The sequence below is a fragment of the Bos mutus genome, chromosome 4, assembly GCF_027580195.1.
Source record: "Bos mutus isolate GX-2022 chromosome 4, NWIPB_WYAK_1.1, whole genome shotgun sequence".
Lineage (NCBI taxonomy): Eukaryota > Metazoa > Chordata > Mammalia > Artiodactyla > Bovidae > Bos > Bos mutus.
In genome coordinates this window covers 72701181-72728413 of record NC_091620.1, presented here as the reverse complement: position 1 = coordinate 72728413, position 27233 = coordinate 72701181, and the positions used below count along the sequence as shown (strand labels likewise).

The following is a 27233-nucleotide window of genomic DNA, read 5'->3' as shown; positions in this document are numbered from 1 at the left end:
CTCCCCCAGTAGGAGTCTGGTAGTGGTAGGTGTTCAGTCACTCAGTCAGATCTGACTCCCTGTGATCCCATGGACTGCAGCACACTCATTTCCTTCACTCTCTCTCGGAGTTTGGCAAACTTATGTCCATTGAGTTGGTGATGCTATCGAGCCATCTCATCCTCTGCCATTTCCTTCTTTTACCCTCAATCTTTCCCAGTACTAGGGTCTTTTCAAATGAGCCAGCTCTTCACATCAGGTGGCCAAAGTATTGGAGCTTCAGCATCAGTCCTTCCAGTAAATATTCAGGGTTGATTTCCTTTAGGATTGACTGGTTGGATCTCCTTGCTGTCCAAAGCACTCTCAAGAGTCTTCTCCAGCACCACAATTCAAAAGCATCAGTTCTTCAGTTCTCAACCTATTTTCTATGTTCTTCTCAGATGGCTTATTTTGTTTTTATATTTAAGTATCCTGCTGTATACCATCTTTAATTCTGTCAGCAGATTTAAATCTTGAAATTACTCAGTATATGTATGTGCACCTATGTATTTCACTTTCTCTCTCTTAAGAAAATTTTCCTTCTGATATCTCTCATATTTTCTGGTATCATTTTATACTAAACAATCTAAAAATTTTTTAACAATATTGACATCAAGTAGTCTGCATCATTAACTCCCTTTGTCCTTACCCCCAACAAATCATGGGATGGCCCGGGGGGGAAGGCAAGCACATCACCTTTGCAGTAGTCTGCGGGGTCCTCCTGCTCCTCATCGTCTGAGCCCAGAATCTCCTCCTCTGGCTCTGGTGGGGCAGGGTCCGGCAGAGGCGGCGGTGGTGGCGGAGGCGGCGGTGGAGGCACCAAGGGAGCTTTCTGCTGAGGCTCCGGCCTGAAACAAGAGGAGGGAGAATTCCTATTGACTCAGAAGGAAATCCTGCGTCATGAACACACTTTAGAGTTTCTTAATATGGAAAACAATATAACTTTTCACACACTAAGAGGAGATGCTGATTAATGTTATTTCATTTCAGGTGAATTCAAGTAAAGTTTCAAATCACAAGAGGGCTACCCTTGGCTGTCCTATTAGCCGACGAATATTTTTGCAGGCACATTTTCACTCAGAGTTTCAATACTTCAATTAGATATATACTAATATCATGAATTGTAAGTGAAATAAGACAATCAGCCCCCCATGACACGTAATCTTGTTAGTTAGAACACATTCCCAGAAATTAGAAAAAAGAGGACAACAATCCTGGACATTAAAAAAAAAAAAAAAGTTTATTATCCATCATTTTTAAATCAAAATTCATTTACCCATTGAAACCATAGAAATGTGGTTAGGATTCTTGGATAACTCATAAAAGCCAACTAATGTTTACTGTAACTGATACATAGATATTTTCATTAAACAATTCAGTTATCTATCAACCTTACTTATCAAGACAAGAACATTGTTCCAAACTGGAAATTAAACAAAGAAAACATGTGAATGTAGTCTAATACAAATACAATTCATACATCAATGCAAAGTTTCCATGGGTCATTTCTGATTGTCACATAAAGCTAAATATTTAGTATACTCTTTACAAAAGACAGGAAAACCTATAACACTAAAAAGAAGCAAAAAACTTAAGAGGTTACAGATGTAAACCTTTCAAGTATCTAGAATACCTCAAGAATATATTAAATTTGCTCAAAAATAAGGCATTCATAATGCAACTCTATAAAATGAAGTTTCCACTTATAAAATTTAACTGCAATTTCTAGCCATATCCCAATGGGAAATCTTGAACCTCAAGACTCAACTGGATGCAGAATGTCCCTTGAGTTACAAGCTACCCTAACAACAGGACCACCATTGCTCTCCCTGAGCTGGCCATAGCTCTACAGGTATAAAGTGGGGAAGGAACTGATGCCAAGTAACAAGCACAATGGGATTTGGCTGTTAAACTGGTCCCCAGAAACAGGTTCAGTGGGATAGGCAGAGGGCCTCTAGTCTGGGGAGCAAGGAGTACTTCACAGGCACCAACAGGTAACAGCCATTTTTTGGAGGGAGCGGGGCTGCCTAGTACTGATGCCCCCTTTCTAAAAGCACCTTTTGGAACACGGTTACTCCTTGTAGAATGAAAGGCTGGCTCTAAATCCTCTCTCTTCACCGTGGTTCAGCCTAGGGTGTAGAGCCCTCAAAACCTGCTTGAGAAGGTCAGCCATCACAGGGTGCAAGCTCATTCCAGCTGCTAGCAAGAGGCAGAGACAGAGAAGCTGCCCTCTTTTAAGCTGAAACCCGAAATTCTTGCCAAATCTAAGATAGGCCCCAAATACCCTTTATTACGTTGCCTTCAACCTAAGGTTGTTATAGCTCATCTGTGGTTTGTCATCAAAAACTCAAAAGTGCCACAGCAGATGAAGGAAGGCAACAGAAACACCAGCAGTCATAAGGATGGGGTGGGGATCACACCCCACAGTAACCTTAAAGGCCAACAATGGCAAGTATGATTACCTTTGACAGAACAACTAAGGAACATTTATAATCTGACAATGACTAGCACTGATTTTTACTTGCTAGAATTTAAGAAGACTCAAAGTTACAGCTCCCTGGGTAACAGACATTAGGACAATGGTGGTGATAGCATTCTGAGTTAACTGTGCCTCATGACGGAGCACTGAAAGGAAGTCATCACAACCAAACACCCACATCTCTGACAGAACATCCAAAAAAACCCCCAGGAGACCTTATGGAAGTGCAATCATCCTTCTGGCAGCTTTGCAACTGCTTATTTTCTTTTCTAACAGACATGACTTTCTTTAGTGAAAGTAAAATGGTTCCAGGGAAGAGAGGTCTGAGGAAGGGGATGTAGGAGAGGAACTTCACCAGTTTCACCACTTCCCAAAGTGAAGAGGTTAGAGAAAAGGAGGCATGGGTGGAATCTATCTGACAAATTGGCTCAATCAGAAATACTTTACAAGTTGACTGCTTCTTCCTTAGAAATTTTACATGAAAGAAGAAAGAGATTCTCTAAATTTAAAAAACAGAACAAAGAAAAAACAACACTGCATGTTACCTGTGGAGACTATGTAACAATTAGTAAAAGTGAAGGATCTTGTTTCACTGATGGCAGGGTACTGCTATGCTCAACACCACTGAAACTTGGGCCAGATAGCTCACTGTTGTGGGTGCTGCTTCCTACTTTGTGGAATGCTATCAGCCTGGTCTCAAGCCACTGCATGCCAGTTGTGATCGTCAAAACACATCAAGAAAAAGCTATCCTAAATGTCCATCAACAGAGGAATGGATAAAGAAGATGTGGTACATATATATAGTGGAATATTACTCAGCCAAAAAAAGGGAATGAAATAATGCCATTTGCAGCAACGTGGATAGACCTAGAGATTTTCATACTGAGTGAAGTCAGTCAGACAGAGAAAGACAAATATCACATGATACCACTTATACGTGAAATCTAAAAAAAAAGGGTACAAATCAAACAATTTACAAAACAGAAGTAGAGTCATGAATATAGAAAACAAACTTACAGTTACCAGGGGATGTGGGGAGGGTGGAGATACACTGGGAGATTGGGACTGACATACACACGCTGCTGCTGCTGCTAAGTCGCTTCAGTCGTGTCCGACTCAGCAACCCCATGGACTGCAGCCCACCAGGCTCCTCCGTCCATGGGGTTTCCAGGCAAAAGTACTGGAGTGGGGTGCCACTGCCTTCTCCGACATACACACACTACTACATATAAAATAAGTAACTAACAAGAACTTGCTCTATAGTACAGGAAACTCTACTCAATATTCTGCAATGTCCTACAAAGGAAAAGAAACTAAAAAAAGAAAAGGGTGAATTTATGTATAACTGGTTCACTTTGCTGTAAACCTAAAGCTAACACAACATTGTAAATCAACTGTATTCCAATAAAACATTTTTTCAAATCATCAAAAAAAACATGTCCAGACACTGACAAATCCAAGGATGCAGGGGCAAAATGATGCCCATGTGAGCACCTCTCATCAGTAGTATTTGTTATACACAGCTGCACTGCAATGGAGTACATTGTATCTGTGATACAGGAGGCAAGATTCTAGTTTTTCACAGGCCCATTTTGTCTAGTTTGAGAGGCTTAGGTATCTTTATCATAATATATGTCTCTCAATTATTCATGACCCATTTGGTGAGCTGCCATATCACTTAACAAAATTTTCAGACCCTCTGGTCTCAGGGAGGGTCACATTGAACAGCAGGCAGGCAGTTACCCGAAAGCCAGTCCTATCAAGTTAAAGGAATGAGTCAGGGTACCCTGAAACACAGAGGAAGTTGAGTAATGTTCATGTAATATCTTGACCGGCTATCACATCAAAACATCTAGAACTGTGCTGTCTTCTGGCCCCATGTGGGTGCTGAACACTTAAATTGTGCCTTGTCCTAACTGAGATGTGCTCTAAATGTAAAATACATACTGAGTATCCAAGATTTAGTACAAAAAGTGAAATATTTGAATAATTTTATACTTATTACATGTTAAAATAATGTTTTAAACATAAATTATTAAAATGAAATTCAGCTACTTTTTGTTTTTTTAATGTGGCTTCTAGAACTCTTTAAATTACAAATGAGGCCCACATTACATTTCTACTAGACGTTACTAGTCTAGACCCTCAGATTCAACAACAGCAGAGGAGTGGCTTGGCAGTGGTCATGCCAGTGAATAATTTCTTTCTAAGGTGTCTCCCAGTAATCTGCTTCACACCAATAACCACCAATTCTCAAATTACCCAGTTCATCATAGTAAGGTCAATATACTATAATTGCCAAATGTTACAGCCCAGTCACTGACTCCTTCTCATCCCATCCAGCCTTGTTACTGCCTACCACACAGAAAAGGCATAATCATTTGTCTTAGGGCAACTGTACAGAAGAGAGAATGATGCCATATTGTTCTTAAGGCCGACTTCTTCAAAGTGGTCTCTGGTGGTTTCTACCACACTTAAAAGCTTGGTTAAAATCTCAACTGTTAAAAAAAAAAAAATCAAGAGATTATCTCATCAAGTGCATAATCATGAAATACATCAAGTGACATTAAAAAAAATTTCATTAATCCTACTGATAACCATCAAGACATTATTTCAAAACACAAACTGAAAAAATTATTCAGAATTACTAGGGAGTTCCCTGGCAGCCCAGTGGTTAGGACTAAGTGTTTTCAGTGCTATGCCCTGGGTTCAGTTCCTGGTTGGGGAACTAAGATTCTGCAATCCATGCAGTGGCCAAAAATTATTAGAATCATGTCAGATGCAGTGGGGGAGAGATAGGACAGGACATTAATATTTTCAACATCAGTGCCAACAAAACTAAATGGTGAAAAAATACTCTTTTCAACAAATGATCCTGACACAAATGATTATCTGTATATAAAAACAAAACAAAAAAAAAAACAACAGAAAAATACCTGTGTGAGGCCTACCACACATAAACACATAATATTAACTCAAAATGAATAACTTGTGGGAAAAAATGAGTAAATCTCAATCACCTAAGGCTAGGCAATGCTTCTTAGACATGATACTAAAAGCATAAGCAATGTTAAAAAGATAAATTTAAAAATTAAGGAAAAGAAATAGAACAGATAATTCTCCAAAGAAGATATACAAATGACCAATAAGCACATGAAAATGTGTTCAACATCATTAATCATTTGAGCAAGGGAATTCAAAACTCCAATGAGATAATACTTCACATCCTACTTGAAGGTTATAATAATAATAATAATAATAATAAACACAGTAACAAGTACTGTCAAGAATGAAGAAACTGAAGCCCTCGTACACTGTAGCAGGAGTGTAACACAGCACCAGTTGTTTTGGAATATCTGATAGTTCTGAAGAAGGCTGAATTTAGAGTTTCCATGAGAGAAGTGAAAGTTGCTCAGCCATATCTGACTCCCTGCAACGCCATTGACTATATAGCTCACCAGGCTCCTCTGACCATGGGATTTCCCAAGCAAGAATACTGGAATGGGTAGACATTCCCTTTTCCAGAGATCTTCCCAACCCAGGGATAGAACTCAGGTCTTCTGCATTGCAGGCAGATTCTTTACCTTTTGAGCCACAAGGGAAGCCCATTAAAACCCAACAATCCCACTCACAGGTATATACTCAAGAGGAATGAAAACATTTGACCCACAAAATCTTGTGTAAAAATGTTCACAGAAGTGTTATTCATAATAGACAAAAAGTGGCAACAACCCAAATGTGCATCAACTGATAGATGGATAAATAAAACTGTATATCCTTAAAATATAACATTATTCAGCAAGAGAAAGAAATGAAGTGCTGATAATACACACTACAACATGGATGCCCCTTGAAAACATTATACTAAATGAAAAACTGACAAATTTATAGAGACTGAGTGAATTAATGGTTGCTTAGGGTTGGGAGCAAGGGAAAGAGAGAAGAGAAATGGAGACTGTTAACAGGTACAAGGGCTTCTTTAGGAGGCAGGAAAATGTTCTAATGTGGTGATGGTTACACAACCATGTGAATATACTAACAAATACTCAACTGCATACTTCAAGATATATGGTATGTGAATTATACCTCAAAAAGCTGGTTTTTAAAAAGCAGAAGCCTACGGAACTATATAATGCCTTTTAATATCCACTTTATACTTTAATAAAGTATACACTTCCAAGAAAAATCAGAAATATCGACATTTAAATTTAAGCAATCTATATGCAAGGTCTCTTTTACAACTGCCCAGTACATTTACAGTGAAAAGTAACATGCAGTTCTGTAAAAAGTAGTCTGAGAGTCTATCTATTTAATAATAGTCTGAAGTTTACATAAGGCCCAAGTTATTTTTGCTTGCTTAGTTGCTCAGTCATGTCCTACTCTTTGTAACCCTTTGGACTGTAGCCTGCCAGGCTCCTCTGTCCATAGGATTTTTCAGGTAAGAATACTGGACTGGGTTGCCACTTTCTCCTCCAGGGGGTCTTTCCAACCCAGGGATCAAACCCACATCTCCTGTGTCTCCTGCACTGCAGGCGGATTCTTTACCCACTGAGCATTTGGGGAAGCCCCAGTAATTTAAGAATGTACCAATTCAGAGACTTCAGAATAAAAAATTTAGAAAGCACAGTCCCAATTTGTCATTCATACTTTTCACAAAGAACTATATTTACTTTGCCCTACATACAATATAACTAAATATCCTAATCATTACTCCAAATAGGGCTATCGTAAAAATAGCTAAAAAAAAAAACACAAAATATTTTTCTTTTAATATTACATTAGAAACAAAGATACATACATAAATACATAGAATTCTAAGATTATCATCTACACCATATTATATTTTTCATGTACATTTGCTCTACCAGAAAAAGGAGGAAAACACTGAACCACCCTAGCAAAACGCATGCATCATCTGCTCTATTTTGCCAAGGAAACCAGATAGGAGTTCCGATTTCCTTCCAGCTGCTATTTCTTTTCTATTCCAGCAGAGAAAAAGACTAGTAAACTTCACATTTGGCAGAAAAAGAAGTACGTTCCTTTGTTATCAGCTTAAATGGTAACTGACACAGTTTTAGAAATTAATTCATTTAATCATTAACCAAAACATAAAAAAGAAATTCCAAACCAATTTCTTCAGGTATTATTCTAGGGACATTCACATAAAGTCAAATTTCTTTTTCTTTCTTATGTTGACCACCCGGATTTAAAATTCACTCTCTTCTTCCCACCCTCCTCCTTACTCTCCCTCTCTTGGTGGCTACTGTCAGCCTGAGAAACATGCAATCTGGCATTTCTACTTAAGGATAGAATCAATCAATATACACTTTCTCTCAAAATAGCTTATCTTAAAAGGCTAGCTGTTACAGCACTGGGTAAAGTCACACAGCTAGGGGGTAAAAAGCCACAATGATTTCATGTATTCCTCTCCAATGAAAAGAGAATTTCTAATCTTTCTGTAAATTAAACCTAAATGTGAAGTGTCTGTGGTGGTAGGTAGAATTCTAAAACGAGCTCCAAAGCCCCTTACCCTGTGTAATTCCCTGTTCCTCTGGGTGTAGGCAGCCCTTGAATATGATATCACTCTTTCAATTATGTTATATGGCAAAAGGACAGCTACACTGGGTGGACCTGATCTAATCAAATGAACCTTTTTAAAGGAGAGTGAGTTCTCTGGTCACAGAAGCTGTCAGGGATGTGCTTGAGCTAGCCTGGAAAAGAGCAAATGTGTCATGAACTGCCTATTAGGGCCACACTGGAAGAAACTGCCAGTGGCCTCTAGGAGTGAGCATGGTCCCCAGCCAACAGCCAGAAGGCTAACAAGGACTTCAGTGCAAAGAAATGAGATCTGTCAATACCAGACATCTTACAAGAGGGCTTGAATCCCCAAATGAGAACAGCAGCCTTGGCCAACAGCATGGTTTCAGTCCAGTGTGCAGCCCTAACTTCTGACTTACAGAACTGTGAGCTGATAAACAGGTATTGTTTCAAGCTGCTAAGAATGTGGTAATTTGTTATGCAGCAATAGAAAATGAACAGAGCTGCCAAGTAAGAGAGTAGTTGACTTTAAATTATCAGATTTTGGCCTCAACAGTGAGATCTGGGTTGGGTTTGTTTTTTTAAGTAACTGAAATGATCAGAAGAATTAAGAATTGAGAACTAGTTCTCCTTGAGGCACAGGAAGGTTAAAAAAAAACAAAACTTTATGTTCCCAATTCTAACAGAAACAATCAAGTCAGACATTTTAGATGATTTTACATCTAAGGGTACACTGTCTTCTAGAACACAGAACACAGTTAGTGAAGATGTTAATCAAAGTAAACTACACCTTACATAACAAATGAGTTGAACGTTTGACCACCTGACAACATATGTATGGCAGAGCTATATACTTCTTATCCACTTTATTAACACCTTATATATAAGTTGTGGAGCCTGGCAGAACATGTTATTACTACTGAAGTACAGAAAGAGAAAACTTTAAACCAGAGCACAAAAAGCATGTAAAAATGGCATCCACTGATTCCACAAATACTCAGACAAGCATACAGCAAGTACCAGGACATACACCAGAGTGCAAAGGAGCCCAGCATTGAGGGAATGCATGGTCTAACAAGAGGGAGAGAAATTCCTATAAACACGTGGATATGGGAACATAATTAGCTCCTCTCAGTGTTGTCATGGAAGGTGAGGTGGCAGAGGGCTGAGCCACAAACATCTACATGTTGGGGGTGATTTTAGATATAGACCAGAATGAGGCACAGAGGGTGGAAGAGGGTGGCCACAGCCCAGGAAACAGGGTGATCAGAGGCATAAAGGTTCAGCATCAGTCAGCTGACAAGAGAAAAAAATTTACAGTTCTAAGGAATTTGGGCTTTATCCTGAAGGCAAATAGGAGCCACTGAAACACAATTTCAGGACCAGAGAGTTGTTCTCTGCAAAGAATATATGGAATTGGTATACAGAATGGATACAAAGGATAAAAAACAGAAGCAGGAAAACTAGTGAGGTATCCAAGGAGTTGATGATGCTGAAAACCTGAATTCAGAACTTAGTAATTCACTAACCGGAAGTGAGTGTTTGTCTCCTAGGTTGCTCATAGTAAGATATAAGATAGTTCAGTTGCTCAGTCGTGTCCAACTCTTTGTGACCCCATGAACCGCAGCACGCCAGGCCTCCCTGTCCATCACCAACTCTGGGAGTTCACCCAAACCCATATCCATAGAGTTGGTGATACCAACCAGCCATCTCATCCTCTATCGTCCCCTTCTCCTCCTGCCCTCAATCCCTCCCAACATCAGGGTCTTTTCAAATGAGTCAGCTTTTCACATCAGGGGGCCAAAGTATTGGAGTTTCAGCTTCAACATCAGTCCTTCCAATGAACACCCAGGACTGATCTCCTTTAGAATGGACTTGTTGGATCTCCCTGCAGTCCCAGGGACTCCCAAGAGTCTTCTCCAACACCACAGTTCAAAAACATCAATTCTTCAGCACTCAGCTTTCTTTCTAGTCCAACTCTCACATCCATACATAACTACTGGAAAAACCATAGCCTTGACTAGACAGACCTTTGTTGGCAAAGTAATGTCTCTGCTTTTTAATATGCTGTCTAGGTTGGTCATAAATTTCCTTCCAAGGAGTAAGCGTCTTTTAATTTCATGGCTGCAGACACCATCCGCAGTGATTTTGGAGCCCAGAAAAATAAAGTCAGCCACTGTTTCCCCATCTGTTTGCCATGAAGTGATGGGACCGGATGCCATGATCTTAGTTTTCTGAATGCTGAGCTTTAAACCAACTTTTTCACTCTCCTCTTTCACTTTCATCAAGAGGGTCTTTAGTTCCTCTTCACTTTCTGCCATAAGGGTAGTGTCATCTGTATATCTGAGGTTATTGAGATTTCTTCCAGCAATCTTGATTCCAGCTTGTGCTTCTTCCAGCCCAGCGTTTCTCATGATGTACTCTGCATATAAGTTAAATAAGCAAGGTGACAATATACAACCTTGACGTACTCCTTTTCCTGTTTGGAACCAGTCTGTTGTTTCATGTCCAGTTCTAACTGTTGCTTCCTGTCCTGCATACAGGTTTCTCAAGAGGCAGGTCAGGTGGTCTGGTATTCCCATCTCTTTCAGAATTTTCCACAGTTTATTATGATTCACATAGTCAAAGGCTTTGGCATAGTCAATAAAGCAGAAATAGATGTTTTTCTGGAACTCTCTTACTTTTTCGACGATCCAGCGGATGTTGGCGATTTGATCTCTGGTTTCTCTGCCTTTTCTAAAACCAGCTTGAACATCTGGAATTTCATGGTTCATGTATTGCTGAAGCCTGGCTTGGAGAATTTTAAGCATTACTTTACTAGCATGTAAGATGAGTGCAATTGTACGGTAGTTTGAGCATTCTTTGACATTGCCTTTTTTTGGGATTGGAATGAAAACGGACCTTTTCCAGTCCTGTGGCCACTGCTGAGTTTTCCAAATTTGCTGGCATATTGAGTGCCATTAATTTGGATGGAGAACAGAGCAGGAGGAGGAGGAGGAATGGTTTTCAGTGAAAGTGTACTTCTGTTTCATCTCATCAGAGTTTGAGGAGCATGTGAGATGTCTAGCATTGTAGAAATACAGTGGACTATTTGATATGCATAGCTAAAAAACAAAGGTTTGGGCTGTAAATAGAATCAGAGGTCATGATTAAGTAGCTGGTGTGTACATGCTCAGTGGCATCTGACTTTTTGCAACCCCATGGGCTATAGCCCACCAAGCTCTTCTGTCCATGGGATTTCCTAGGCAAGAATACTGGAGTAGGTTGCCACTTCCTTCTCCAGGGGATCTTCCCGACCCAGGGATTGAACCTGCATCTCCTGCATAGGCAGGTAGATTCTTTACCACTGAGCCACCTCAGAAGCCCAAGCAGTTGGTAGCTAAAGCCTTTCTAAGCATGTGTGAGTGCCAGGAAGAACTGAGGAATTAAAGAGCCAAGAGCAGAGCTTTAGTTGAGAGCTAACATACAAGGTTAGTCAAACCACCAACAGATTCTAGCCTTCTCCGGTTCCTGATCTTCAGTCAGTGACCCAAGGCATAATCACTGAGATAAATTCATAAATTTAAAAACAGATTTTAGAGAATACACAAGTTTTACCTTGTATAAGTATACCTTTTACATCAAGATGAGATACACATATAAAAACTAGCGAACTAAGGACCCACATGTTTCTATCTAAATCTGTTTGTAGGCAATATGAAGCCAGCTGGGTATAAGGTAAACTGCAAACACCATTCCCCCTCCCCCTCCAAAAAAAAACTTGTTTACTGAGATCCATATTGATGAAACTTAACTAGAACCACTAATGATTGCCTCATGCTACTCAGGAAATAATGCAAGATGTCCCACTTTGGACATGGCTCTTGCACACCTCCGCAAGGTTGCTTTTTTTCTTTTTGGTAAGGGGTTTTTGGTAATTTATTTTATGTATTTATTAATTTTGGCTGCACTGGATCTTCACTGCTGCACCTGGGTTTTCTCTAGTTGCTGAATTGGGCTTCTCATTTTCGTAGCTTCTCTTGTCGCGAAGCACAGGCTCTAGGTGCTCGCGGCTCAGCAGTAGTGGCCCATGCATAGGCTTAGATGCTTCATGACATGTGGGATCTTCCCAGACCAGGGATCAAACCCACATCCCCTGTACTGGCAGGTGGATTCCTAACCACTGGATCACCAGGGAGTCCCTTCTGCAAGCTTAAATCTAAAAGCAACTACAATTATATGACACAATAGCCACTAGCCAAATTAAGCAGAATTAAAATTTAAGACTCAGTTCTTCAGTCACTCTTCCCTCAGTTTAAGTGTTCAACAGTTACACACAACAGTTAGTGGCTACATTACTGAACAGTGCAGATGATAGAACATTTCCATCATCCCAGAAAGTTCTACTGGACAGGCTGCTCTAGCCAATACTTTAGCAGCATGAACTTCCTCTAGCATATCATTACTTTTAATAAGTTAAAAAGAAAAAAAAAAAAACTGAAAAGGCATTTGGAACCATTTTTTTATATAGTCCACTTCTGAAAGTTTTAGCCATAAAATTATAAACAAGGACAGCATATTCATTTTTGATGATTTTAATATTTTAGAGCATCCTTTAGCTCAGCACACCTCCTTATTGGAATTTACCAAATACAGTGACAATGTCTACAAATAGCAATGTTTGGGGACTTAAATATCCATCAAGGGGAGATTTGTTAATAACCTAATGATAGATTATGGCACATGCAGACAATATAAAGAATGAGGCAAATAAAGAAAATTTCATTCACAATAGTGTCAAAAAAAAAAAATATACAAAGCTCTGGCAGCAATCATGGCAGATACCAGCCTCACGGTGCCTCTCAATGTGATCAATGAATTCTGTGGCTTCATCAGCTTCCTGGTGTCCTGGTTCCACCTGAGCATTCCCAGCTGGGGAGTTATCACCACCATTTTGGTGACCTGTTTGGTTTGCTGCTATCTCTTTTGGCTGGTTACAATTCTGGCCCAACTCAACCCTCTCTTTGGACCACAACTGAAAAATGGAACCATATGGTACCTCAAGCATCATTGCCCTTGAGAAAGAAGACCTGCACACCAGTCACTGAGATCACAAACAGAACTCTTCTACATTCAAAATCACCTCATACTCAGACCACTTTCCTTGACTTGACCGTTTTAGCCATCAGCAGCCTTGAAAAGGTTCCCACCACATTTGAAAGCCTTATTCTACATTGCAGCATTTTTTCCTGTCACCTTTCTTACACTTTGATAAAAGATGTGCCTACTTACCCTAAACTGTGCTGCCTCCATAAAATGTTTTTATAGTCTTTTGAAATACAAAGTGCTATTCTTCTGAAAAATAGCCAACAATACTCTCTCCTTGGAACCTGTGGATTTGAAGATGGCTACTGCCAGCTCATTACATGGGAATCAGAGAAATGTTTAAAAATTACAAGACAATAAAACTTCAGTGGGACAGCCAGTAGGGGAACATGTTCAGAGGGAAAAATCTGTTTCACCAGAATTATACCAAAGTATATTTTCAAAATGAATTTATTTCTGCCATTTTTTGGAGTAAATTATTTTTTCTGCTTTCTATGGGGAAAAAAAATACAGTTGACCCTTGAACAATTAGAGAGGGCTGGGGCAAGATTGAAAATCCAAATATTACTTATGGCTGGCCCTCCGTATACATGGGTACTACTGTAAAAAAGAAATCCACATGTAAGTGGACCCAAGTAGTTCAAACCTGTGTTAAGGGTAAACTGTACATAGAAATAAATTTAACAAAAGAAGTTCAAAACATATACTATGAAAACTAAAAAATACCACTGAAAGAAATTAAAGATCTAAATAAACAGATCTTGGGCTTCCCTAGTGGCTGAGTCAGTAAAGAATATGCCTACAATGCAGGAGACCTGGGTATGATCCCTGGGTCAGAAAAATCCCCTGGAGAAGGAAATGGCAACCCCCTCCAGTATTCTTGCCTGGAAAATCCCATGGATAGAGGAGCCTGACGGGCTACAGTCCATGGGGTCCGAAGAGTCAGACATGACTTCGCAACTAAACCACTACCATCAAATAAATAGAACAAAATCCCTTGTTAATGGATTGAAGATTTAATACTGTTAAGATGACAATATGCCCCAAACTGACTTACAAATTCAACCCAATGCCTATCAAAATACCAGCTGGCTTCTTTGCAGAAATTGACAAGCCATTCCTAAAATTAATATGGAAATGCAACAACCTAGAAGAGCCAAAACAATATAGAAAAGGAATAATACTGGAAAACCCATGCTTCCTGATTTCAAAACTTACAAAAAAGGTACAGGAATCAACTCTGTGGAATAGACAGTTCAGAAATAAACCCTCAGATTACAGTCAAATGATTTTTCAACAAAGGTGCCAAGACCATTCAATAAGGAAAGAAGTGTTTTTTTAAACAAATGGTCATGAGAAAATGAATATCCACATGCAAAAGAATAAACTTGGACTCCTAACACACACCATTAAAAAAAAAAAATTAACTCATAGTTGATCACAGAACCAGATATTAAGAGCTAAAACTATTTAAAACTCATAGAAAAGATGTTCATCATTAGCCATCAGAAAAACAAAAATCAAAAGCACAATGATGCCACAACTAAGAGTTCACATGCTGTAAATAAACACCCCTCACACCACAACAAAGAGCAAAGGTCCAGAGTGTCACAACTAAGACCTGGCGCAGCCAAATACACAGACCACAGCGAGACATGAGTTCACACCTACTAGGACAGCAAGTCAAAAAGACAGCAACAAGGGATGGCAAGAATGTGCAAAGATTAGAATCCTCACAGACTGTTCATAAGAAAGGAAAATGAGACAGCCATTTTGAAAAACTAGACGCAGTTTCTCAAAAGGTTGAACAGAGTTACCATATGACCCAGCAATTCTATTCTTAAATATATGTAAGAGAGGCTAAAATGTACTTCAAAAGAAAAACCTGCAGATAAATGTTGTTAGCCTCATTATTCAAAATAGTCAAAAGCAGAAACAATCTAACATCTATTAACTGATGAATGAATAAATAGAAGAAAATCGTAATATAACAGAATATTACTCAGCAATAAAAAGTAATGGAAGTACTGATAGATGATACAACATGGATGATCCTTGAAAAGATTATGGTAAATGAAAGAAACCAGTCATAAAAGATTATATTGCATGATTCCATTTATATGCAGTCCCTAGGAGAGAGAGAAAGTAGGTTAGTAGCTGCTTATGGTTGAGGGGATTTGAAGAAATGGAAGTAACTACTCAAGTATACAGAATTACTCTTAAGGATGATGAAAATGTTCTGGTGATGGTTGCACAATTCTGTATGTAGACTAAAAAAGTTGTTACATGCTAAAAAAGAGGCTGTCCTCTATGTTCTACTATGGAAGATATGCCACTGATGAATACAAAGGCACAGAACATTTGTGTATGGCATGTAACGTTTGTTTTACGGATACAAAGCACGCACCTCCCGTTAACAGACTATTTCTGGTAGGAGCAACAGCAAACTGACAATAATGGCTCTCTCCAGGAAAAGGAACTCAATGACTGATGGTCAGGGAGAAGAATTAACTTTTCAAATATTCCTTAAACTCCTTTGATACCTTTTCAACTGGGTATCACACACATGCGTACCAAAATAAATTATTCATTTATAAAGACAAGAAAGAGAAAAGAGGATGCTGGGAAAGTGGGAAAGTGGTTCCAATCTCTGACCCCAACACCACTCCACCCCTCCCCAATCCTTGCTGCCTCAGGAGAATTTACTAAAGAACAACAAAGTGAACCGTCTAGGGCTAGAGAGCTAGGATAAAAGTCCAAGTCCAAACAACACACAGTTTTCTGGTAGAAACACACCAGAAATAACACACAGTTTTCTGATAGAAAGCCTGTGGGTTAGGTGTGAAAACCAGTTTCATCACTTAAAAATCCACAAGAACTCAAGTCAGTGACTACTTCCCTGAGCCTCTAATGAAAGTCAGAGGTTTAAGATAATTAAAAGGGATGATACATAAATTCTTTGGTATGGTAACTGTGCATGTAGTAGGCAGTCAATGAAGGTTAATCCTCACGTCCAGTTCCCATCCTTCTGGTATGTGGATACCATGAACTAGTTTCCTCAGAGCTCCAGTTATGACTAATAAGGAAGTATACCCTGATGGTGATAGCAGCCATGAAATTAAATGACACTTGCTTCTTGGAAAGAAAGTTATGACCAACATAGATAGCACATTCAAAAGCAGAGACATTATTTTGCCAACAAAGGTCCGTCTAGTCAAGGCTATGGTTTTTCCAGTGGTCATGTATGGATGTGAGAGTTGGACTGTGAAGAAAGTTGAGCGCCAAAGAATTGATGCTTTTGAACTGTGGTGTTGGAAAAGACTCCTGAGAGTCCCTTGGACTGCAAGGAGATCCAACCAGTCCATTCTAAAGGAGATCAGCCCTGGGTGTTCATTGGAAGGAATGATGCTAAAGCTGAAACTCCAGTACCTTGGCCACCTCATGCGAAGAGTTGACTCATTGGAAAAGACTCTGATGCTGGGAGGGATTGGGGGCAGGAGGAGAAGGGGACGACAGAGGATGAGATGGCTGGATGGCATCACCAACTCGATGGACATGAGTCTGGGTAAACTCTGGGAGTTGGTGATGGACAGGGAGGCCTGGCGTGCTGTGATTCATAGGGTCGCAAAGAGTCGGACACGATTGAGCGACTGAACTGAACTGACTGACCCTGATATATCATGCATGATACTGCGACCAGACCTCTCTGGCCCTCTGCTCATCTGTGACTATCCTAATGCAAAGGTCAGCATCAGTCTACCTCTTAACCTCTGTTTCTAAACTCATGTATTTTATAATCATAACTGGTTATGAGATTTAAGGATGTTTCAGAAGGATCCCTCGTTAATTATCATATACTTCTACACAGCAAAATGACAAAAGATGTTGTACTGCTGCTACAAACACATCTAGATTTTTAAAAAAGAGTCTAACATGGAATTTTTTAACAAGTAAGCAAACTGCATACTAACATTCTCCGGTAACACATGACTTGTTCTACATAGGTTTTTTTTTGACAAGTACAAACTTAAGCCCAGTGCTCAGGCCGTCTTGTAACCTAGTTTCAGTGGACTACACAACAGAAATGTTCTCATCTTAAAGTTGTTTCCCCTAGAGGGAAAACAATTTACAACGGCTGACTGAGAATTTTGCAATATTCTGCCTCTCTGAAACTTCATAATTTCAGTCATCCACATTCTTAAACTTTAGATAAATGGCTTTATTTTTTAAGACTGTTGTTTCAATTAGCATTAATGCCAACCTTACTATAGGAATTGTGTATATAGTTCTTCAAAGATGTTGAAGCACATTAATGTTATTCTTACAGGAATGACCATTTTCAGAGACTCCATATGTAACCACTGTAAACACTACTTTCAAGTCCTTTTGTCTGTTTCTACTTGATTTTAATGATCTACGACTGAGCAACTTTCACTTTCACAAGCAAGAAAAATTATGCTCATGTGTAGTTTGGATTGCTTCTGTTGTTTAGTCGCTCATTTGTGTCTGACTCTGCAACCCCATGGACTGTAGCCCACTAGGCTCCTTTGTCCATGGGATTTTTCAGGCAAGAATCCTTCTCTACAGTCTGGATACTAGATGTCAAATAAATCCTTAAACAAATAATGTGCCAGTTTAAAGCTCACCAAAAGATGCCAGTAAAAAGGATAAACTGTTGCTAAACAATGGAATAATCACTCAACAATACTAAACAAGGAACAATAAATCCTAGAACATGAATAAATTTAAAAGAACTCTGCTAAGAAAGAAGTCAAACTATAACGCATATGATTCCATTTTAAAAAGGCAAACCTTTAGTGATGAGAAGCAGAACAATGGTCACCAGAGGCTAAGGAGTGGGGAAAGGGTACCGACTGTAAAGGGACTCAGGGGAACTTTTGGTGCTGATGAAATGTTACCTCATCAATGTGGTTACACCATGTGTATGTACAACAGTCATTGAACTGTATACCTAAAAATGGTGAAACTTATTTAATGTAAATTACATCTTAATAAAGCTGACTAAAAGGAAAACAAAACAAAACAGATCATCATAGCCACCAGTGAGCTTAACCTAGTGAGCCACCATGCTCTTAACTTCTTAACCTTAACTCTTAACCTATGCTCTTTTTACACTCCCAATTGGTTCAGGTCAAATACTCTTTACTACCAAATATGAAATTCTGCAAACCTCCAAGTCATAGATATGAACACATGGGAAACTCATTGCCTAGTTTTAAACCACTCACTGTTTTACAAGGGCAGTACTGCACAGATTAAGAGAACAAAACTTTAGTGTTGAATGTATAAGAGTCTTACCTAAGGTGGAACAGAAATTCAAAATATAAGATGGTGCTGAGCCGAGCACCCATTAAACCAAATGTTACAAATAACTCTCCCTTGTATTTACACGGCACAGTACCATCCCAGTTCAAGTTTATCTCACAACTGAGGACTGCTTGAAAAACATCAAATTGGTATCTCATCAGACTGATGTGGCAGGAACTAAGGTACTCCACCAGTCTAAGCATCCCACCAACTCAAAGAGAACTCAGGGACTGTGATATTCTCTTCTTCCCCGTGTCATAAATTTTCTGATTCTACCCTCTAGTTCCAAATTCTGCGTGACTACCCAATTACAGAGAAAATACCTCACATCTGTTCAAGAAGTATTTATCAAACTTTTTTTTTCTTGCTAAAATGAGTAGAATGTGTCTTCATGCGTGGAACCAGGTGTTTACCAGATTAGAGCATACAAATAACAACACAAAACAAGGCAGACACTGGTTCAGAAACGCTGCTAACCTTAATTACCTCAACACAGTCATGGCTCAGGAATACAGTGACAGAAGAAAATATCCAGAAAGGCAGAGACGCTCTCTCTGGCTAGTTTAGTCCCAAGGAATTTGGAAAGAAGTGGCCTCTGAGGCTGACCTATGAGGGCTTTGGAGGCAAGGGGGACTCTCAGGAAGGAGACCCAGGCATGGCAACAGGAAAGTCTGCTTCTGCTGATACACAAGGTCCCCAGAGCAGAATATGGGCAGAAGTGCTAGAAAGAAAGGTTGGGACCAGATTTTAACACCCTTGAATTAAGAATATGGAGTTTATTTCTAGTAGGATATAAAATGCCATGCAAAACTAAATCTATTTTTACTTTAGATATATAGTAGTTCTTAGAACTATATACCATGATCACGTAGAAGCTTTTTCAAAAGACAAAAGCCTAGGAACAGGAGATTCTGACTCCGCAGGTCTCAAATGTGCCTCGGCCCATGTCACTAGGAGACTGACACACACCCATGGTTAAGAATTTCTGCTATAAGCAGTCATTACCATATCTAACAGATGTCTACTGGCAACACATCCAAGTGTGCTTATGACTCAAATACAAGTGAGGAAAGCAGATACAAATAGACACAGGCAAAGAAAGGCAGATAGAAATAAGAATTCCTGATGCTCCAAAAGATTTCAGGAATAGGATGCTCCATTCTAGTAAATGTATGTCTCTTTAAAAGTCATTACACTAATCACAGTCTGTTTTAATCATCTACTTCATTCAAGTAAAACCAAATTTTAGTTAATTCCATCAAAATATAAATAAATAAGAGTTCAAACAGAAAAGCACAGCTAACAGACTTTTAACATGACTGATTATTAACATCATATTTTTCTCCCCTCCTTCCCTTAGTAAAAAACAAAAAAAAACAAGAAAGTCGAAAATAACAGACAACAAAACAGTAAAAATCAAGAAACAAGAAAGACAACAAACTGAATGGAAGAGGTAACAACTAGGAAGAATAAAAGCTACAACAAAAAGTGACAGACATCGATCAGAAACCTCCTTAGAACCAGAGCATGAAAACCAAGGGCTGGGGAAGCACCAGGTTGTGGGAGGTATGCTACTGAATCCGCAGAGCAGCTGGACACAGCAACAGCTCCCTCTCTGCTCACCCTAACCCCAGGGCGGTCAAAGACTGTAATCTGGCTACAGAATTTTGGAGAAGTTATGGTAAGGCACTGTGATGAGAAACCAATTTGATGATTAACAGAATCTCAGACTCCTTACTCCACTCTGCCTCCCTTTAGAGGCGTGAAGAGAATTCTTTATGGAAGAAACTGAATAGCCACATCCAGGCCAGGCCCACATACAATTACAACAGAATTTAGTTTTAAAAATACTTCGCTTAAAAACTAATGAGCATTTACATATCAGCCACTGGATTCTCTCTACACTGGGATGAAGGACATCCAGCTCCTATAACCCAGGTCTGTTTTAGGCTTTCCACTACTGGGGCAGGGGGTGTCGAAGACTCTTCATTAGGTGTGACTTTGAATAGATGACTGAGGACAAGAGCTATGCTTTAGTGCCTGTGTGCTTATTAGCAAGTGTCATTTTACTAAGAGAGATATTAAATAACATAAGCTGACTAAAAAATCAAAATTGGGGGCTTTCCTGGAGGCTCAGTGGTAACGCATCCGCCTGCCAATTCAGGAGACATGGGTTTGATCCCTGATCTGTGAAGATCCCAAATGCCACGGAGCAACTGAGCCTGTGCTCCAGAGCACAGGAGCTGCAACTTCTGAGCCCACATGCCACAACTACTGAAACCCGTGCACCCAAGAGCCTGAGCTCCACATCAAGGGAAGCCACTGCAGTGAGACGCCCACACACTGCAGTTAGAGTAGCCCCACCTGCTCACCACAACCAGAAAAGAGCCCACCAGCACAGCCAAAATAAAATATTAATAAATAAATTTTAAAAGTCTAAATTGAAGTATATGCCTACTTCTTTATAAATTCATCAAGCCTATAATCTAAAACTTTGATTTCATTATCTTACATTGATTCTTCAATGAAGTCATGAAAATTTTCTGTATTAAAGAATATATTTACTATTCCTTTCTTCTTCCCAAATATGCAGTAAGTAATAAAGTACCAGTTGGTCCCATCACTTCATGGGAAATAGATGTGGAAACACTGTCAGACTTTATTTTTCTGGGCTCCAAAATCACTGCAGATGGTGACTGTAGCCATGAAATTAAAAGACGCTTACTCCTTGGAAGGAAAGTTATGACTAACCTAGATAGCACATTCAAAAGCAGAGATACTACTTTGCCAACAAAGGTTCATCTAGTCAAGGCTATGGTTTTTCCTGTGGTCATGTATGGATGTGAGAGTTGGACTGTGAAGAAGGCTGAGCACCGAAGAATTGATGCTTTTGAACTGTGGTGTTGGAGAAGACTCCTGAGAGTCCCTTGGACTGCAAGGAGATCCAACCAGTCCATTCTGAAGGAGATCAGCCCTGGGATTTCTTTGGAAGGAATGATGCTAAAGCTGAAACTACAGTACTTTGGCCACCTCATGCAAAGAGTTGACTCATTGGAAAAGACTCTGATGCTGGGAGGGATTGGGGGCAGGAGGAGAAGGGGACGACAGAGGATGAGATGGCTGGATGGCATCACTGACTTGATGGACGTGAGTCTGAGTGAACTCCGGGAGTTGGTGATGGACAGGGAGGCCTGGCATGCTGCGATTCACGGGGTCGCTAAGAGTCGGACACGACTGAGCGACTGAACTGAACTGAAAGTACAAGAAATTTTGTTGAACAGATATACTATTTCTATGTGTTAGGAATTCATGAGCAAAGAATCTTAGTAAGGACTCAATTACAAACCGGTGGCAAGAACAGGCAAAAATTCTCAGCTGGTGTACACCTGACTGAGAGGCATACAAGTTAGTCTATCCATCACTACTTATTTGGGAGAATTTTAGGAACTCAAATAATATGACTTAAATCCTGAAAAAGTGAAGTAAGCTTTCACTTAAATGGTTGTTTTAAAATCAGCAGACAAAAGGTGGAGCTTAAATGTGGCAATAAAATTAATGTTTTATACACTGAATGCTTTAAAGTCAACTTGTTTCTCCTCATTCTTGGATCCTTATAGTTTTTACAGTCTGACTTGTGATACCAAGCTTAAAAAAAAATCTCTTTCAATAGTTTATTGTCCTGAAACACAGTCTCAAGGTAACTTACCAGGTTAAAGATTTTCCACATTTAAAAACCAAACATACTAAGAAACTGCTATACAAAAATCTGTATAAGTTACACCGCCAACATTAGGCAACATCTTTACTGATAGTTTAACTGCTTAAGATGAGCTCCTACAAATATTCCTCTACAGACACCCAGACACCAAAGAAAACACCATTTTCATTCAATGGCTCATTAACTTTTCTAATAAGTAACAATCCATGCTATCAAAACAAAAAAGGCACTATCATTAGTAAAGCTTGAAACTTAAAATATGAAGTAAAATTTGATCAAACAGTAGCTGAAAACAATATTCCCAACAATTTAAGCATTTCAAGCAGAAAACAGTTTTTAACAGTGAAATTGCCATTTTAAAACTTCTATTTTCTTACCTGCTTTTAGTATCTACTCTGAGTACTGCTAACTCTTTAAACACTATTATTCTGCAGTATCCCTTACATGTTTTCCTTCATAAATTACATTTTTGAGAAAGTATTCTAGTGTAAATGCAGCAATAGAATGAATAATAACATGAATCTTAAAACACACTTCCAACAGACCTACCTTATATGTTATCATTGTGTATTTGCTTCATCATGAACAAGAGTGATAAGGCCCTGCTGACTTTATTTTGTTGAAACTACACGGGAAACAGAAAAGAGAAGTCTATAATTTTACTGAGGAAAAAGCCAAATTAAACTCTAGTTCCTGCTATGAAGCAGGCATTATCTAAAAGCTTTCACATTTATTCAAATAAATATTTTTAAACTAATCTTTTTTTAAAGGAACAAAGAGCACAGAATAAAATTTCCACTACTAATGCAATTCTTTGTTCAAAATGACCCAAGGATAAGGGAGTTGTTGAGTCTATGCTGACTGCACAAAGACACCTGAGGGGCCAGACCCACCTCTACCCAGGGCTTCTCCATCCAGAAAAATAGGTTTCACAACCTTAACTCTACCTGCCCAGATGGGCCCAACAGCCATAACTCCAAGAATAATCTGCAGATCGCTTCAGCTTAAAAAGAAAAAAATCAACTGCAACAACTATACTTGAACTAATGTACGCAAAAATGAAAAAGCTTATTCTGAAGAGATTAGGAAGGTGCTGACCAGTTAGTCACAGGCTTTCTTTCTACATTTTAATAATCCAGGCAGAAGGTGGAACTGAAGCCCATTCCTTCCCAATCTGCGTCTGTCATCCTCGCATACCTCCCTACCCAAGTGGATCTCCTAGTAGGACTCAAGACCATCTGCTGCTGCTGCTGCTGCTAAGTCGCTTCAGTTGTGTCCAACTCTGTGCGACCCCATAGACGGCAGCCCACCAGGCTCCCCCATCCCTGGGATTCTCCAGGCAAGAACACTGGAGTGGGTTGCCATTTCCTTCTCCAATGCTTGAAAGTGAAAAGTGAAAGGGAAGTTGCTCAGTCATGTTCGACTCTTAGTGACCCCATGGACTGCAGCCCACCAGGCTCCTCTGTCCATGGGATTTTCCAGGCAAGAGTACTGGAGTGGGGTGCCATTGCCTTCTCCGCAAGACCATCTAGTCTGCCTTAAAAAGCCATGCTTCCTCACTCACTCTATCTCAGCAGATGCACTCTCCCTTCAACAGGCAAGTCTGCAGAAGGACCTGCACTCCTCCACAGAGCTCAGCCTTCAGGCAGTTCAATCACCTGCAGACATATTTTCCTCTCCCATGCCCAGGCACCACCTTCTCCACACCATCCAATTTCTGGTTCAGTGTCTCGCATATCACAAGATTTCAACACTCTGTATTTTTTCTCACCTGCATTTCAAACAGTTGAAATAAAGAAGAAAAAACCCTGAGTTCTTACTATAGAAGATAGCTCAAGAAGACAGCTACTATTCAAACATCTAACTACTTTCTTTAATTTAAAAATATGCCACCATTTTCAAATTTTAATATTATTTATCTAAACCCTTTTCTAAAATAAGTTCAATGCCCAAAAGTAATAAAATTATTTACCATATAATTCTGGATAATATATGTGTAAATTTAAACAAATAAAAATGTCTTTATCTGGAAACCCTACTTGTACTTTATAAGACTGCCTGACCAGTGAAAGGCTCAGCACAAACAAGGCTCATTCTACCATGAATTACATCACAGAACACCCAAACCTCTCATATAATCCTGCTCACTGTGAACCACTTCTGTGTTCTTATTCTAAGTAAAAACATGCTTTCAGGAGTGATGCCTTTATTTTTACAAAGCAATAACTGAACTTTAAAAACAAACTGTAAAAGATTCAAACATTCAATAAGATGGTACTTTCATTCAACAAGTATTTATTAAAGACCAACTACATGCCATGCAGACTTCCCTGGTAGCTCAGCTGGTAAAGAATCCTCCTGCAATGCAGGAGACCCTGGTTCGATTCCTCAGTCGGGACGATCCCCTGGAGAAGGGATAGGCTACCCACTCCAGTATCCTTGGGCTTCCCTGGTGGCTCAGATGGTAAAGAATCCGCCAGCAACGCAGGAGACCTGGATTCAGTCCCTGAGTTGGGAAGATCCCCTGAAGGAGGGCATGGCAACCCACTCCAGTATTCTTGCCTGGAGAATCCCCATGGACAGAGGAGCCTGGTGGGCTGCAGTCCATGGGGTTGCAAAGAGTCAGACATGACTGAGAAACTAAGCACAGCACATGCCATGCATTGTGCTAGGTATACACTGATTTACAAACAAGGGAACAGAATCTCTGATGATGAAACACACAAGGGTGTCTCATCTTTGAAGATTTTTAGTAACATCTCCAACATATAAAGATGGATATAGAAAGACAAAGTAGGTTTCCATTCCACCAGCAGGTGCATCCCAGCATGCCCCCAACAGAAAAATGGTTTCTATTTATGGGTTCAGTGGAATTGCTGACTTTGGGTTTTACGAAATTTCTTTCATGTGAAAGGAAGACAATAAAGTAATAACAGAATAAACACAAAGCTGGCTTCCTGAACCAGCTGCAACTGAAACAGTTAAAATTATAAACCTAAGAAACAGTGGTATTACTTTAAAAATTCTTATAATGTTTAAGAATGCTAAATCATGAAGGAAAAACCCAACAGATAAAAAGAACCATACCCAATGGTACATCTGAAAGTACGATAAACATACACAAACTGTATAATGATGCAAACCCAATTTTCCATTATCATTTCTAGTATCTCCATTACTATTCAAGCTGGTACTTTGTCAGACAATCATAGCACCTTTTGGTCCATCTTTTTATTCCCCTGGGCTTGGCACACGACTTGCGAAATCTTAGTTCTCCAGCTAAGGACTGAACATGGGTCAAATCCAACAGCTAAGGAATTCCCCTCTTCCATCTTTTTTTTTTTTTTTAAGTGAAAACTTTTATATTTGGAATTAGCCAGCTGGACTCAGTTTAGATGATCCCAATTTTGTTGGCAACATCCAAAGCATCATAGTCAGGAGCCAGTCGAACATATGCCTTCTTCTCTCCATCAGGCCTGATCAGAGTATTGACCTTAGCCACATCAATGTCATAGAGCTTCTCCACAGCCTGTTTAATTTGGTGCTTTTTGGTCTTGACATCCACAATGAATACCAGTGTGTTGTTGTCTTCCATTTTCCTCATGGCTGACTTGGTGGTGAGAGGAATTTGATGGTGGCATAGCGGTCAAGTTTGTTTCTCCTGGGGTGCTCTTCCGGGGATATTTGGGCTGCCTCCTGAGCCGCAGTGTTTTGGGCCGCCAGAAGGTGGGCTTCATCTGGATCTTCTTTTTTTTGTGGCTGTGGACACCTTTCAACACTGCTTTCTTGGCCTTCAAAGCCTTTGCTTTGGCTTCAGCTTTAGGAGGGGCAGGGGCCTCCTTCTTCGCCTCCGGCGCCATCTTCATGAAAAGGCCCCTCTTTCGTCTTTAAGAAAGCTTTCCAGGTGGCGCTAGTGGTAAAGCTGCAGCCTGCCAAAGTGAGACGTGAGAGAAGCAGGTTGATCCTGGGTTGGGAAGATCCTCTGGAAGAGGAAATGGCAACCCACTCCAGTGTTCTTGCCTGGAGAGTCCCCATGGACAGAGGAGCCTGGTGGGCTACGGTCCACAGGGTCACAAAGAGTTAGACATGACTAAAGCAACTTAGCATGCATGCATCTTTAAAGAGAAAATTACCTTGGTAATCAAAACCAAACAATGTAACAAAAACCAAAATACACCTGTGTGAACATAAAAATTATAATTATAAAATTTTAGTTCTAGTTCTTTCGAAATTCAAGCTGAAAATGATTAGCATAACCACCTTCCCATAGAAAAATTTGAATTACTATCCAGTCCTCTCTGTATGTATCACCTATAATCTGATTCAGCTTTTCTGTTTCCCCTTCCAGGGACAATCACAATCACCACCATTTATATACAACAGTGGTGAACAGAGACCCTAAGAGTTATCCTCAACTTCAGCCCCTGCCCCTAAATGTGATTGGCTACCAATGAATTGGCCTCTTTGATATCTACAGACCTTCCTCCCACTCGTACCACCCTGCTGTGCTCATACCACAAATACCTCAACACTCAATTACGATGATGTTACCCTCAACCTCCATTCACCCAATTTATGTCCTACACATTAGTGAAAATAAGTCTTCAAAAACACAAATGTTATCTCATTTCTTTCTTAAATTCTTTTGCCCTCAAGATAAGGCAAAATATTCTTAACATGATAAATACAACTCTGACGATCTGGGCCTTGCTTAAGGCCCCAGCCTCATCCAACCCCTTTGCTCCTTTTTGTCTCCCTCATATTTATTTATTATATTCCATTATTCAAAACAAAACAAAACAGATACACTCACTTGCATATTAACAAACCTTGACATTCAGTCATAATTGCTTCAGATCTTTTTAAATGAATGACCAAGTTACTACAGAGCTGAAGCCCAACCTCTCCCCCGCCTCAGTTCGTCCTTCGACAGTTAACAGCTATCCGGAAATTAAGACTCAGCTTGTACCAATAACAGTATGATACAACATTTTACAGTTTTTTCCCAGTTTGTTTTCCAAGATTTATCTATGTTGATAGAGGTAACTCCAACTCCAGTTCTCACTG

General features: G+C 39.7%; 1 protein-coding gene and 2 pseudogenes across 8 annotated transcripts in view; 1 reads left to right on the top strand and 2 right to left on the bottom strand.

Annotated features, from left to right (window-relative positions):
• The window catches only part of SRPK2 (SRSF protein kinase 2), a 239373-nt gene that overhangs the window by 76190 nt on the left and 135950 nt on the right, over positions 1-27233 (bottom strand). For all 8 annotated transcript variants that reach the window (XM_070369649.1, XM_070369652.1, XM_070369653.1 and 5 more), the window contains one exon: positions 715-866. In XM_070369649.1, coding sequence (XP_070225750.1) covers positions 715-866 — 152 coding nt within the window. The remainder of the gene's footprint in view (positions 1-714; positions 867-27233) is intronic.
• On the bottom strand, positions 731-26058 carry LOC102280507 (large ribosomal subunit protein uL23 pseudogene; annotated as a pseudogene).
• Positions 12849-13330, top strand: LOC102282568 (V-type proton ATPase subunit e 1 pseudogene; annotated as a pseudogene).